The following is a 15,416-nucleotide window of genomic DNA, read 5'->3' as shown; positions in this document are numbered from 1 at the left end:
CAAGTTGACTCTAGATAGAATACCACATGAAGCACCTTATAAAGTCTCTTGGTTAAATTATAATCAGTCATTGTTGGTAAATGAACAAGCATTTGTTGAATTTCAGATTGGTGAGTACAAGGATAGGGTTTTATTTGATGTCCTACCTATGGATTGTTGTCATTTGTTATTGGGAATACCCTGGCAATTCGATAGAGAATCAATGTATGATGGTAGAGAGAATACCTACCTAATCAAGAAGGATGGAAAAGCATTTAGACTAACTTCTTTGCAGGGCAATGAGAAGGTGAAAGGTAAAACCAAGATGGTGATGTTTGGCAAGAAGGAGCCTCTAAGGTGTGATGAAGTTGAAGCCATTTCAAGACTTGATAACATTGAGACAACCAGGTTGTTTGATGGAGTGACGATTGGGACAGTCATGTGTCCATCTGTAGAGGACAAGATCATCCAAAAAACAGAGGTTGCAGGTGCAGCAAGTCTGGTTCAGAAGGGAAGGACTGAACATGCAATGGCAAGAGTGCAAGTGCAAGCACCACATGACACCTATGTGTGTGAACCCAAAATGGCAATGCTTTGTAACCCTTTTATATCTGATATGAGTTTTTATTCTTCTGTGTATCCTTTTGTTGTAGGGGTCCAAGGTGTTCAACAGAAGCATGGAGTTGGATGGCACTCATGGGACATGAGTTTTCCTTTAGGGGGGGGTGTATGGTGCAACAACACCTAGGTGGCCATATGCTTCTTTTGGCCATCATGAGTTGTTTTCAATTTTTATGCTATTTCAAGTTGTAATAAGGTTCTCTGGAAAATTTTATGTCATCTCATATCATTGGTGCCATTGGAGTCATGTAAGCCTACAAGGCTCTAGTTGGGTCAAAGTTGGTCAACTCCCTCAAATGTACCCAAATGGAGTGAAAATGATATAATAAGTGTTGTAGGGTCTATTTTGATATTTTTTGAAGGAATTTGTGAAGTTTTGAGTCCATATGTTGAGTAGATCAAAAATTGTCAAAAAGATGGAAAAGTTGCTTAAGCAACTTTTACATCTTTTAATGAAAGTTGTTTTCCAACGGTTACCCCTTTTCAAAAATCAGTTGGGGATGTTGGTTTGGGTATTGAGGAGTTTAAACACCCCCATTTTGGTCGTGATTGGTTTTTTTGAGATCATATGTAACCTTTGGAGGAGAAAAATCAATAAAACTAGAAGCATTTTTTCCTGCAATTTTCTGCAACAGCGCTGCTATTTTTATCATAAATTTTGTTTTAGGACAAATGAATATGTGAGACCAAAATAATTTATTATCCCTGTGAATAACCTTTCATTTGGCACCAAGTTTGTTGAATTTCATTGAGTTTTGAGCCCGGTACAGGCATTTTTCTGAAAGTGGGTCTGAAACCCTTGTTTTGAGGGTAGTTACGAAAAAAATGAAGAGATCTCGCTATCCCACTAAGATATGAAGCAAAAATTAGGTTGTATGGTAGGTGTAGAGGTCCTTGAAGTGGGTTTTAAATCATTTTTTCAGGAGATGTGTTTTGGTGCAGAAATGAAGCATTGATTGCCTAATATCATCATGTGTTAGGCCAAGTAAGCATGAGAATGAGGGTTGGAGTAGGTCTGAGACAAATTTGAATTCTTGGGCACCAAAATTTGGTGGAATTGGTGGTTTGGAGATAGAATAAAAGTTCTGGAACCCTTTTCTTGGTGTTTGTGCATGTTTTTGGGGTATCTCCTTTCTAAAAGTGACCTATTTGCCCATTAAAAATGACGACAGCAATTTTATTGAACCAGACGTTACAAAACAACCTACAGTTATTTTGACATATGTTAAGTAACTCCCAAAAGGGTATCTCAAAATGGTTTTTTTTTGTTCCTATCATCCAGGTTTGAGGAGTTAAAGTAAAAAAAACAGTGAGGTAGGGCTAGTAGGCCTAGTAGCCTTGTGTGGAGCAAGTATTACCATTAGTAGTTTCCAATCAATGCCAAGCATTGGAATGGTTTGTTTTGGGTCTCCTAAGTTCTCAGAATATGCCAAGAACAGTTTTCTCATGAAATGTAGGTCCTAACCCTCTGCTGTCCTAAAAAAGTTCATTTTGACTTGGTTGTGGGGTACCGGGTGTAGCAACTTTGGAGAGTTTGAATGCCAAAGGTCTTGTAACCTTGTAATGTATTTTGTTTTATGTAAATCCATTCTATTTTCCTCTGCATCATTTAGTAATGAACAATAAAAATTGCCTCTAATACCATATTGAAATTTTTAAAGTTTGAAACATTGATTTTTAAGTTTGAATAATGAAATCAGAAATTCAAATTATTGTTGTTATATTTATTGCCTCTATTATAATTTTGTTACACTATACTACTATTTTAATACTTTCATGATATATTTAACAACTTTTTTAATGTCGTGAATGGTTTTTTTACTACAAATTATATAAACTTTCCTTGTTGAAGATGTGTGGTTGTCCATAGTATGGTTGAGGTATGTCTTAGGTGTCCCCCACCATCTCAGGGACAACCAAATATCCTTGTGATTTTCCTTATTTTAAGAACTAGGGGACACCTCTAGCCATTCCATTGTGCCTAAAATGCCATTGGGATGGGAATAGGGGTTTGAGTGTCACAGTTGCATCCCTATGGAAAATAGATGAAAATTCAAATTTTGAGTGCAAATATCCAAAACTAGTGTATAGGTGTGCATGAGGATTCGTGGCATGCACCATGCACCTCACTAGGTCAACATTAAAATTCAATTATCAAGTGCATGTGAACAATTTAACAAATTAAATTCTTAGCTTACATCAAAGATTGAAAGCCACATTTTTAGGCACACATGAAAATAGAAGTGGACATCTATTTAAAAGGAAAAACCAGATATTATAAATCATAGCATACAAGTGCTCATTGAGGGTGTAGGTGTGCACCTCACTAAATGGATTTTTCAAATATTTAAAATTATGTGATCAAGTGTGCACATGCTGAGTTGCACACCTGTACAAATGAAATAAAATACAAGCTCAAAGTTTGTTTTTTAGTGTCTTTGTTTTATGTAAAGTAGAAGTATGTGCCTATCAAAGGAATTCAAAATTTCAATGTGAATTTTTCAAGGGTTTAGATGTTTTAAGAGGGTTACTCATGATCAAAGAAAAAGCTATAGAATCATCAAAGTCATCTTGAGCTGCCTATCTAAAAGTTATTTTTAGCATGCTAAAAGTAGCTTGTCCGTAGTTGAGGATTTGTTTTATAACATTTGTATTATGTAAATTAGAAGTGCGTCTATCAAAGGGATTCACAATTTCAATGTCAATTTTTAAAGGCTTTAGATGCTTTAAGAGGGTTAAACATGATCAAAGAAAAAGCTATAGAATCATCGAAGTCCTCTAGAGCCGTCTAACCAAAAGTTTATTTTTAGCACACTAAAAATAGCTTGTCCATCACCTTTTAGAGAAAATATCATATTCAAGGATTTGTTAACTTTAGTCGAAGCTATTTATATAGCCCATTCTAGTTTTAGCCTTCTACTAATTTTAGCCTTCACTATTTATAGTTTGAAGTCAGCTATTTTTATGTCTCTTTCCATGTAAAATGTGAGAATTCAGTTGTAATTTGTAATAAATTCAATCTACAACTTAATTGGAGGTTGTATGATTAGTTTAATTATTAGAGAATATGAATTTGTAATAAAATTTGCATTACATGGAATTAATTATTCCTAGAGTAGAAGCAGCAATTATCTTTTTATTTATTTCCATGTAATAATTTTGTAAAACAATATAAATAAGTGTTATTTTGCACTTAGATTTCTAATGATAATCTGCACACTTGCATATTGCTGAAGTTGTTCACCAAGTGTTTTTTGCCATCCAAAATTTGCTATTCACTCAATGGAATTTTTTACCTCAATTTTGATTTTAAATGTCTATTGAGATATCTTATTATTCATGTTGAGGTGGACTGAATAACATCTATGAAATTTACAAGCTTTGTATTGTAGGTCTAATTGAAACTGGAGACTGTGGCTTGAATTTTGTAGTTTTTGAAGTAATTAGATGTATTTGCTATTTATTTTTAAAAAATCACAACTCAAGAATATAAATTAGAAGCTATAATCTGAAAACAATGAATTGAAAATTAAATTAGAAATTAGAATCCATAAATGATGAAATTTTTTAAATAGCTTTAAAAAATTCAAAGCGATTTAAGGGCTCAAGAAGAGGTCGAAATTCCCAACAATGGCTATCGTTATAATGTAAAAATTATTGGAACTAACTTCTCTTAGTGCATTTCAAAACAATTTTATTATGTTTGAGCTAATATCTAGGTAATAGAATTATACTTGTTCCTATAGGTATAATGGACCTCAAAATTGCATACTTTGTCAAAATTCATTCCTAAAAGTGTAGAGAAAAGCTACATCATTAATGTCAATCATTTTGGAGGATGAGTACACTCCTCCATTAATTGAGGATAGTAAATCTATCAATAATAGTTTGTGATTGATGAGCACAAGCTTATACTAGGGGGACAGTGGAGGTTGAATTATTAGGAGACAAATTTATGCTTTTAATAAAACTTAACAACCATAACAAAATCGATTACACAAGGTATAGTAACTATGTAACACGAGAAAACACAATATTTATGTGGAAACCCTTTCCAAAGAAAACAATGGCAAAATATTGCTTATATAAATTCTTCTCTTACAAACCTCATAGGCCCCAACCCATAGGAGACACCAATCCCCACAATTGAGCACCAAGTAAGAGACACCAATCTCTTCCTTTGGAGAGCCACCAAAATCTTGAACAACAAAAATTTTCTTCTTGAAGAGTAAATCTCATTAAAATCTCCCTTAAATCTGCAACAAGATCACCTTAAAAGATCTGCTCAAATCTGCTATAATTCTCCTCTTAGATCTGTTATAATTCCTTCACTTTCAATCCCTTTAAGAATATTCTATAAATCTGCTTTAAATATGATAATTCTCACGTATGCTTCATCAATTTGCTCAAATTTGCTTCAGAAATCTGCTCATAAACTCTGATTTTTAACTCCTTCAGGTTTTCTCATGTATGGAAAGATTTCACATTAAATTTTTTACTTAACACAAGGCTGCTGGTGTACATAAGATGTCTTTTAATCTCCACAATTTACTTCTCCACAATATCTTATTCCTTTTTATATCTTCACATCTAATCGAATAAATGAATTCCCTTTCAAACTTAATACTCTTCCAAATGGTCATGACTCAACTTTCCATCGTCACCTTCCCTTTAACCTTAATCATTGCCCCTTTTCACTTATACAATCGCTGCATTATAGATAATAGTGATTGCTTCTTTTGGTATAGTAATCAGTAATCACTGCTTAAATGAATCACTCCTTTGTCTTATATAGTCATAGCCTTCTCACCAATAGATCGCTGTTTTAATAAGACTTATTCAATCAGCTTGTTATGAATTAAATTTCTCACATATCTCACACACATCTTAGGCAATTAACATGATTAAATATGTATGTATACTTTGGCAAAAATGGTCGGCCAAGAATGAGTAAGATATTTTATTTTGGTCTTTTATAACAACCAAAAGAAGTTGTCGAGCATTAGTTGATAAAGTAATTCCATTTTGGGGTCCCATTTATGAGGGATCAATTAGCACCTTTCATCACTGCCTGTAAATTCAAGAAGGTCGCCACACTTGATTGAGGATTGGTGGCATTTGGCCAATTTGTTTGACATCAATGACAATAATCTTATAATAATAATATTATAACAACAATCTCATTTATACACCTTTGATATCATTGACATCAATTATTATGACGATGATCTTCCCTTTGACATCAATGACAATATTTCTAACAGTGATCTATGTTCTATTTTTTTAAAAGATTATGCTGGTTACATGTTAGATAATTTATAATTTTATCCATTAGCTGAATCACTATCTTATTCTTTGGTTTGATTTTTCTATTACATAATAGTCTGGAAGGAGTGAACAATTTTCTTCCAAAAGTTAATACCTCTCCTGTAATGATAATGATTTTTTAATATGCTTTGCTGTGTGTTACTATTTGTCATGTTTTGTGATTTGATCTCATTATTGCAGTTGGTACGATGTAAAGGTTCAATTTCACCTTCTGAAGAAGGGGAAAAAATGGATTGTGTCAACAGTTATTGCTTCCGAGGAAAGCCTAGTGAAATATGGACCAGGCTGTCTGAATTGACATCAGAAAAGCTTGCTTTTGGCATGCTGATGATAGTCTTAATGTATATAAGGTTTCTACCTGGTAGACATGACTTGGGGCCAGAAGCATCACTAAGGATTTTGGATCACCAACCACTTCACTCCATGTTGTTCAATATTTCATTGAACCACCTTCTTAAATTCTACAAGGACCATAATTATGAACTGTTATATTTGGGTTTGAAAAATGGATGCCTTCCTCTAGAACCTTCTTTATTGAAAAATCGTTTATCAGCTAAACTAGACTCATGCAATGGCATTGATCTTGTAGAAGAATACAACCAAATTATTCCTCAGCATGGAACCAATGCAAAAGTTGATGCAGAGAAGAAATACCGTGATACAGAGCTTCTTAGAGTCACTAGTGATAGTAGACGCACTGAAGCATATTTTTCTGTCAAGCACTATAATCAACTTAGACATTCAAAAAATGTAAGTTCTGAGTCTTCTGGAGCATTTTATTTTTTATTGCAAGCAAACTAACCTTTTTGAATTTTTTCTTTAATTGATGACTATAGCATATGGCTGCATATAAATTTGCCTTATGGTCTTTTATCTTGTTTTTTGTAGCTTGGATTAACAGTGGTTATCTTGTTTACTCTCTCAGCCTGGTCATTCCTTCTAAGTTGGGACTCAAACAAACTATTGATTCAGGTTTGCTTAGATAAATGTTTCTTTGTTCTTTAATTGGGCATAGACTTTTATGTATGTCAGGCTTGTTCAATGTTATGCATGTACATGATGCACACACAGACACCTTCTCATGCATATAGTCAGATATGTAGACTTGTTTATTCCATTCCTATTAAATGCAAGAATCCAGAAAGGCTTTCTTTCACAAATTAAAAAGGGAATTATCATATGTCTGCAGGGAATGAAAATGTGTAGCTTATAATTTTCATTTAATTTGCAACAATCAAATTGTTCTAGGAAGAGAGCATCACAGGAAAGAAAAAAAAAAAAAACTAAACTACTACAAATGAAATGAAGCAAAGAAAAAACTGAACTTGGTGAGGCTCAATCATGCATGAAACCTAACACATCACTAGATGTTTTATGAGCACCACAAACCCAAGTATAGTTTTCTAATTTTTCCCCTTCATGAGAATGGCCTCAACTAGACATAAAATTTGTATCACTTTCATATGATATGTGAATGGATATCAATTCCTTTTTTGATACACCTTTGCAATTACAGATTTTACGAGGGTTTATTGCAATTATTTCCCATAAACATATATTTACACATTTACGTAGAAGTTAATAGGATAACAATAACTAGATGGTACTTGCAAAAAAATCCATAATCAGTTCATCTAAAATGCAATGTTTGACTATAAGTCAATGCTTTTCAGTTGCTCTTACAAGACCAATTTAAGGTCACTTTAGTGATGCACCGCCATCTGGTATGCAAGTGAAGGTGTGAAATGCACCCAGTGCAACTTAAATCACTCCAAGCACACACAATGTGTTTGCCTTAATTTATTTTCACCTCATACAAACATTATATGAAAAAAGCTGAAAAAATTACACTTTTGAGTTGACAAGTGATGACATCTTCTTCATGCTCAACTTCTTTATGTCAAATCCATTTGAAGCTCTACTTAAGGTTGTGTAAACGGATTGTCTAGTTGTTTTCACATCTCACTTAACAAGTGATCATATGGTACTTATATTGATGTAAGCTTGTAGTGTGCCCTTCCTAAGTACGGATAGTTTAATGACTGTTAGCCTATCCAAGGGGTTCTTGGAGGCTAATAAGTTAGGGTTAGGGAATTATTGTGGACTTGGTGACCATTCAGTCTATAGCTAGTCCAGTAGTAACAAATGTTGTTTTGAGCTCAGTTTGGTAAGATTTCCATTATGTCACTTTTTGGAGCAGTTTCAGGCAATTTGTCCATTTTTACTATTTTTAGTAAGTGACAATTTGGATACCGACTTGGTCAATTGATAGTGGTCCCATTTTGGGTTAGTCTAATTGGATTTAATGATGTTATTTTGGTGTTTAATAATGATGTCTAAGAGTATAATTTTAAATAACATTAATGTATTAAAGTTAAATTGAATATTCAACTTAATGTTATTTAATTTTTTAAAGTGACTTTGTATGGGTGGCATCTAGGGAATATAATGTTTAAAAAGTAAATTAAATGAATTTTTAGAAGGGTTGGCCACATAGTAGACATAAAGAGACTTTAAAATAAATTATATTTCTCCTAGCTGTGAGGTTTGGAGAGGTTCTACTGGTTTGAACTTCGTTCATTTGAGGGCTTTTTGAGGACGAAACACTTCACAAAGGACATGCACTTCTAAAGTGAAAGATTTTTCTTTGTGGGTTTGTTGGTGGTTTAGTTCAGAAACTATTTTGGGCTTCATCTAGGAGATTTCAAATTGCATCTTAAGGTTTTATTTTGAGAGATCATTGATCAGATTATTGAATGCAACAAAATCAGATTTGGAGGGTTAAATCAGACCAAATTTCTCCCTATTTTCTAGCCACTCACTTTCCTAAGTTGGTTGTATAACCAGAGAGAGGCATGGGTTTTATTTTGTAATATACACCCTTTTTTTGTTTTTTCTTTGAGTTTGTTTTGGAGAAGTAGAGAGAGATGCAGAAATAGATATTGCAATAATCTTATTTGCGGAAATGAATTAAAACAAAAGCACTCTCAAATCACAATATTTAAGAAGCATCCACAACTAGCAATATTTTCAAAACTAGTTTACAATTTAACATCAAAATAAGAACTACCCAGATCATCAAAATACATTATAATGCCATTTTCAACACACCTATCAAATTTGAAGTATATAATACTGATTTTGCATTTAGCCACACCTCTAAATGATATCCAGTCTACTCTTAAACCACAATACAATAGCAAGCAGGCCTAGGCAATCCCAAAAATCAAAGATAACCAGCAAAACCCTAGGCACTTTCCTCTAGAAATCGCACACTACTCACCCGTCTTGTATGACCAGCCAAGAAAAGGTACAAATAACTTGAGGGTGAAATCTGCCTCAAAACTATAATAAACTCTTTTTTCCTTCCTTCTTAGACTTCCTCAAATCTGCTTTGTTAGTTTGTGATCAATACTAAAGATGTAAATCAATCTATGAAGCCCAGTTACGATTTTTGAGTGAAATTACCAACAAATCCTCTAGGTTAAATCTTTCACTATCGAAGAGAATGTTCTCTACAAGGGTTTTCCTTCTCACAAAGAAAAGAAATGAACAAGTTCAATACAGCAAGTTATACTCTCAATATATCAATCCAACATAATGCAAAATGAGCTCCAAAATGCCTTTAGAAAGGCTTCCAAAACCCACACCCACTTTAGAGTTGCAATATTTTAATTAAATTAAACATCACCTTATGACTCCGTTTTTGGGCACCCACACCTAGAAACATTGTATTAAATAAAAAAACTTTAAGTCCCCTAGGTCCCCACTTAAGAAATTTATTAAATTAAATAACACTAATGTAAAAAATTTAACTTTAACATTTTATTTTAACATTTTTAAAATTTATTGCCCCAGACCATATCAATTGTCAAGATATTATTATCAAATGCATTTACTGACATTCCCAAAATAGAAATATTTCAAACTAACCAAGTCAATGTCTAGCCTATCACTTACTTAAAATAGTATATATGACAAGTTGCTCAAATCCACTCCAAAAAAGTTCATAATGCAACTCTCAATTGATTGAGCTCAATGCAACACCTGTCGTCACCAAATAAACTGGATTGAACGGTCATCATGAGTCCCCTAACTCTAACTCATTAGCTTATAGGAACCAATTGAATTGGCTAACGATCATCAAACTAATAGTGCTTTGGAAGTGGACATTACAGTCCACCCTCCCTAAAATTGCTTATCCCCAAGCAATTCTAACTCTGTATGCTGCAAGACATTAATTTTTGGTACAGTCACCAGTTAGGAGGGACCTCAAAGAGATCAATCCGGACTGGGCAGCAAGAGTGAACACAATGGAAACAAGAGGATATGATGGAGACAATGCAAAACTGAATGTATTAGATCATGAAAAATGATTACAAGCAACTGGTAATATCCGGGTCACCAGGTTTGGCTCACTGGCCTGCTACCAACATGCTTAATTACAGAACAGGTCACTCCTGAACCTCTAAAACTTAAGATCTATCCTCTGTTCTGTGTCACACCCTCGAATATGAATTCTAATGCTCAATTACAATTATTTATATGATCGAAGGGGATCCGATTGGCCCAAAAGGAATCTAATGCCGAAGAACAAGATCAAACATGTAAAACCAATAGGTTGGCCTCCGCCAAAGAGATTCCTTTGAAAAATCCAAAGGATGAAGTGTGGATTAGGGGGAAGGTCGGCCACAGGCCAAGGAACATCAGATTCAACGAACTAGGGCTCCGCAAGCTATGGAAAGGATCTGCAAGATTCGCCAATGCAAATAGGTCCAGGCAGTTCTAGTGCCAAAAAACTGTCTCGAAATCCGGAATCGATAACTTGTCGGAAAGTGATCCAAATGCTCCGCGGTTTAGGAATAAGGAAGATGATTATGTCCTCAAGAAAAATCCAACTCCGTAAGATCCAATGAGCCAATGCAAGAAAATGCAGAATGAAATGCTGAAATTGCAAAACAGAAAGCAAACAGAAAGAAATATTTCTTTGGTTGATGCAAGATTACCAAGAACCGAGGATGCTTCTACATCAGACATCTGGGGTTGTTGAAAAAGTGAATCTCTCACTTTGCTGGGGTCAGAGGAAAACCAAGGCGGTCTACCTCTGCCTAAGAAATCCAAGATGAATCTTCAACTGGTCTGTCTTTCCACTTCACAAGATACTCCTTATACTGACTGCTTTGGGTACTACGCCCAATCCTACTATCCAAAATGTCTTCAATCTGCTCTGGTTCCTTATGGGGCAATTGTTTGTCCAAGTCTACAATACTGTCTTCACTGAATTTTGATTCTTGATACTGATGTAGATCTGCAACGTTGAATATAGGTGAAATACTCAAACTATTCGGAAACTCCACTTCATATGCATTTCCAGAACTGAATTTCCTCAAGATCTTGCAAGGTCCAAACTTCCTCATCTACAACTTGTTATAGGTTCCAAATGGAAATCTTTCTTTTCTCAGATACACCAGCACTTTATTGCCAACTTCAAATTCCTTATGTCTTCTCTTCTCATCTTCTTTCTCCTTATACTTGTTGTTCATATCCTTCAAACATTGCTTAACCTGAATATGTAAGGCCTTCATGTGATCCACAAATTCTTTTGCTTCTGCACTTCTCTTATCTTCATTACTGATATCTCTCAATTCTGATATACCTCTAGGGTGTGCTCTGGTAACAATCTCAAAAGGTGTTCTTCTGGTACTCCTGTTCACTAAATTATTGTAGGCAAACTCTACTTGTGCAAGAATCAAATCCTAACTTTCGTTTTTCTCTCCAATCAAGCATCTCAGCAAATTTCTCAAGCTCCGGTTTACTGCCTCTGTCTGTCCATCAGTTTGTGGGTGAAAAGTAGAACTGAATTTCAAATATGTCTTCATCTTCTTCCAAAGTGTTCTCCAAAAATAACTAACAAACTTAGTATCTTTGTCTAAAACTATACTCTTAGGTAATCCATGCAATCTCACTACCTCCTTGAAAAATAGGTCATCTATATGCATTGCATCTGATGTCTTCTTACAAGGTATGAAATGAGCCATCTTCGAGAATCTATCCACCACCACAAATATAGAATCATTTCCTCTCTGTGTCTGAGGTAATCCAAGTATGAAATCCATGTTTATGTCTTCCCAAGGTCTCTCTGGTACTGTCAAAGGTTTATACAATCCCACATTCTGACTACTACCTTTTGCAACTTGACAAACTCTACAACTCTGTACAAATTTCCTAACATCCTTATGAATCTGAGGCCAAAAGAAATGCTCACTCACCAATGCTACTGTTTTCTCAACACCAAAGTGTCCGGCTAATCCTCCACTATGTTTTCTTTTATCAGATTCTCCCTCATAGAACTCTTAGGTATATGTTGTGACCATTTCACACATCGCCCCATTAAAATGGGGACCCCCTCTTTTTGCTCGTTTTTGCTTGCCTTTCTCTCTGCTTTTTAGGGTTTTGGGTTAGTGAGTCAGTCGTCTGGACTAGGGTCAAGCCTTAGGGTTCCTGTTTTAGTATTTTCAGCCCAGAATCCAGTCTATCTTGAGAGATTTTTGAGCTTCCTCCCGTAGGATACAATTTTGAATAAGGTGAAATCGTCAGGTGGTCAAGTGAATCTATCTGGGTTCAGTCGGAATTTTGAATGCAAGTCCAAATTTGTCTAAGTGTTAAATGATAGAGTTATGGAATTTTGTCTGATTGAATGATTTTGACCAAATTTTGGAATTTTGATGATTGATTCTGGGCATTGGAAATGACTTGTTTTTGCCTTGTGAAGTGATTGAAGTCCTGAAATCTTGATATTTTGACCTGTGGAAGCAAAATCGCTCCTGTCCCTCACTGAAGGACCGGAGCTTGTTTTTCAAAATTTTACTGTCTTTGCAGGATCAAGACGAATTTCGGATTGGAAGTGATAAAGGGAGGCATGTTCTTTCCGTTGAATATAATTTGAAGAATTTCACAAGCATGGAAATGTGCCAGGAGCAAAAATCGCTCCTGTCCCTCACTGAAGGACCGAAGCTTAAAACCTAAAATTACCTTGTCCTTGCAAAATTTGAACGATTTCGCGATTTGAGGAGAACCAAGGAAGTGCGTTTTATCAATTGAATATAATTTGAAAGCGCAAACATGAGGAAAATTAGACCTAGAAGCTAAATCGCTCCTGTCCCTCAGCCAGGGACCAGGGCGAAATTTGATGTTAGCTCCCGTCCCTCTCCTAGGGACCAGAGCGAATTTCCTTATAAGGTATGATTTGGACAAAAAATCAAGTAAGTTTTGAGTTTGAGGCAAGTAAAGGTAGCGTAACGGACCCATTGAAGATAATTTGAAGATTGCAAAACGCCAGGTGAACTCCATATTGTCCTAGGCGCTCCTGTCCCTCACCAAGGGACCAGAGCGATTTCTTACTAAGGAGAATTTCTCACTAAGTTCAAGCGAATTTCATGCCAAGGATGAATGAAAAGATGCACAACGAGTCCATTGAAGACAAATTTGGGAGTTAGCAAAACACAATTGAGCTTGTAAATGAAAGTTCGCTCCTGTTCCTTAGCGAGGGACCAGGGCGAAATGTTAGTTATGTTCCCTTTCTTTCAAGTTTAAGGTCACTCCAAGTCAGGATACAAGGAAGCAATAACGTTTAAGGTGTCTCGACGAAGAATGAAGTTGCAAAGACTGCCAAAGATGAAGGATTTATACTATATGCCCAAATTCGCTCCTGTCCTTCAGTCAGGGACCAGAGCGAAATCTCTATAAAGGCTTAAGTTTTGGATGTTAATCGCATTTCATATGATCAAGAAGGACCAAAGGACCTTATTTTCATTGTGAAGGCGATGGCGAGTTGATAGGAACAAGAATGAGCCCAAGACACAAAGGATCGCTCCTGTCCTTCAGGCAAGGACCAGGGCGATTTTCATTAAATCACTCATTTTTCTTCAAAAATCGCGTCAAAGCAAGATTATACAAGGTTGAAAATATCATTTGGAAGATGATGAACGAGAAGTTAAGGTTAAGAAATGACGAGATTTGGCTAGAACACAGAGTTTGCTCCTGTCCCTCACCAAGGGACCAGGGCGAAAATCATTCAAACATCAAAGCGCCTTGTTAAGGACGAATAAAGTAAGCGTGGAATGGAAGGATGATGTTGTTGCTTGCCTCATGATGAAGATTGGTGATTGAAGAGACAAAGGTCAAGGAGAAAATGCAAGTTCGCTCCTGTTCCTCACCAAGGGACCAGGGCGATAATGATCACAAGGGGCATGCGTCTACGAAATCAAGTCAATCAAGCACAAGATTCTTGTCAAAAAAGCCGGTTTCAACGTGGAGATGGTGGTTTTGAACGTAAAAGGCGAGAGATTCAAGACTAAAGTGCTAATTCGCTCCTGTCCCTCTCCCAGGGACCAGAGCGATATGGTTTGTATTTTACCTCTCCCAAATTTTGGCGCTAACATATTTTTTTTGAATTTTATTAAATGCTAAAAATCGATAAATTTGAATATTCAATTAATAGCATTTAAAAAATAGCACATGAGCATTTATTAATTATTTGTTGCCTTAAAAATCAAATTAATTAAAAACGAAGGCATTAAATGAATTAATTATTATTTTAAATAAAAATTGGGGCGCTTGGGTTTTATTTGTTTTATTTTACAAAGTCGGCCCTTAATTTTATTTAATATTTGTTTTTAAATTGCTTTATTTACAAAGTTGGCCTATGGGGATTGATGAGGTAAGCGCCTATAAAGGGGAGAGGTGATATTGCATTTCAAATCACCATTTTATCATCTTTTCATATGCGATTTTGGAGAATAAAGGAGAAGTGCGAATTTCATAAAGGAGAAGTGCGAAACATCATCAAGGGGAGTGCGAGTTTGGTTGAAGTTGAGCGAACTTGCCAAGATCATGTCAAAGACCCCCCAAAGGTGGCGAAATTGTTAAGGAGAACGTTCGTTTGAAGGGAATCACGTTGAAATCTTCCAAACATCGATTTTTGCCAAGGCGAATCTTTTTATTTTGCATTTTAGAGTTAAGCTCTCAAGTGAGGTATGGCGATGTGATCCCTTGTCTTAATTTTGAATTTTGATCGTCATAGCCTTAAAATTTGAATTTTGAAATTTTTTGAATTTCAGTAGCTCAATCGTATTTAGGAAATGATAACTCAAGGACATATCATGAAGTTTCCTAAAATTAATCTAATCTAGTTATGCATTGCAAAATCTGTTACTTATTATGAAATGTTGTGTATGTGTTACAATGGCGACCCCGAAGGCAGGAGCATCCACCAGTCATCTAGCTCTCATGAAGGAAGATCAAAAGAACGAAGAACTGGAGACCAAGATCGTGTCTAAGTGGAGCAACATTGGAGATACCAACTTGGGCAACTTCAGTACGAAGAAGTTTCGAGAGGTCCCTTATATTGGCAAGCCATCACCTGTCGCCAGGAGGATAATTGAAAGTGGCATCATTAAGGCGGCCGGCTTCCCTCCAGCAGTACAGTG

At 35.5% G+C, this 15,416-nt stretch overlaps 1 protein-coding gene across 1 annotated transcript in view; it reads left to right on the top strand.

The window, feature by feature from the left end:
- LOC131078078 (uncharacterized) overlaps nt 1-15,416 on the top strand; it is a 242,299-nt gene that overhangs the window by 63,718 nt on the left and 163,165 nt on the right. Inside the window, exons 9-10 of the mRNA XM_058015721.2 lie at nt 6,109-6,678; nt 6,817-6,900. Coding sequence (XP_057871704.2) covers nt 6,109-6,678; nt 6,817-6,900 — 654 coding nt within the window. The remainder of the gene's footprint in view (nt 1-6,108; nt 6,679-6,816; nt 6,901-15,416) is intronic.

Source organism: Cryptomeria japonica, chromosome 9 (genome assembly GCF_030272615.1).
Source record: "Cryptomeria japonica chromosome 9, Sugi_1.0, whole genome shotgun sequence".
Taxonomy (NCBI): domain Eukaryota; kingdom Viridiplantae; phylum Streptophyta; class Pinopsida; order Cupressales; family Cupressaceae; genus Cryptomeria; species Cryptomeria japonica.
Note: the sequence above shows the minus strand (reverse complement) of the source record. Positions and strands in the feature narration are given on the sequence as shown.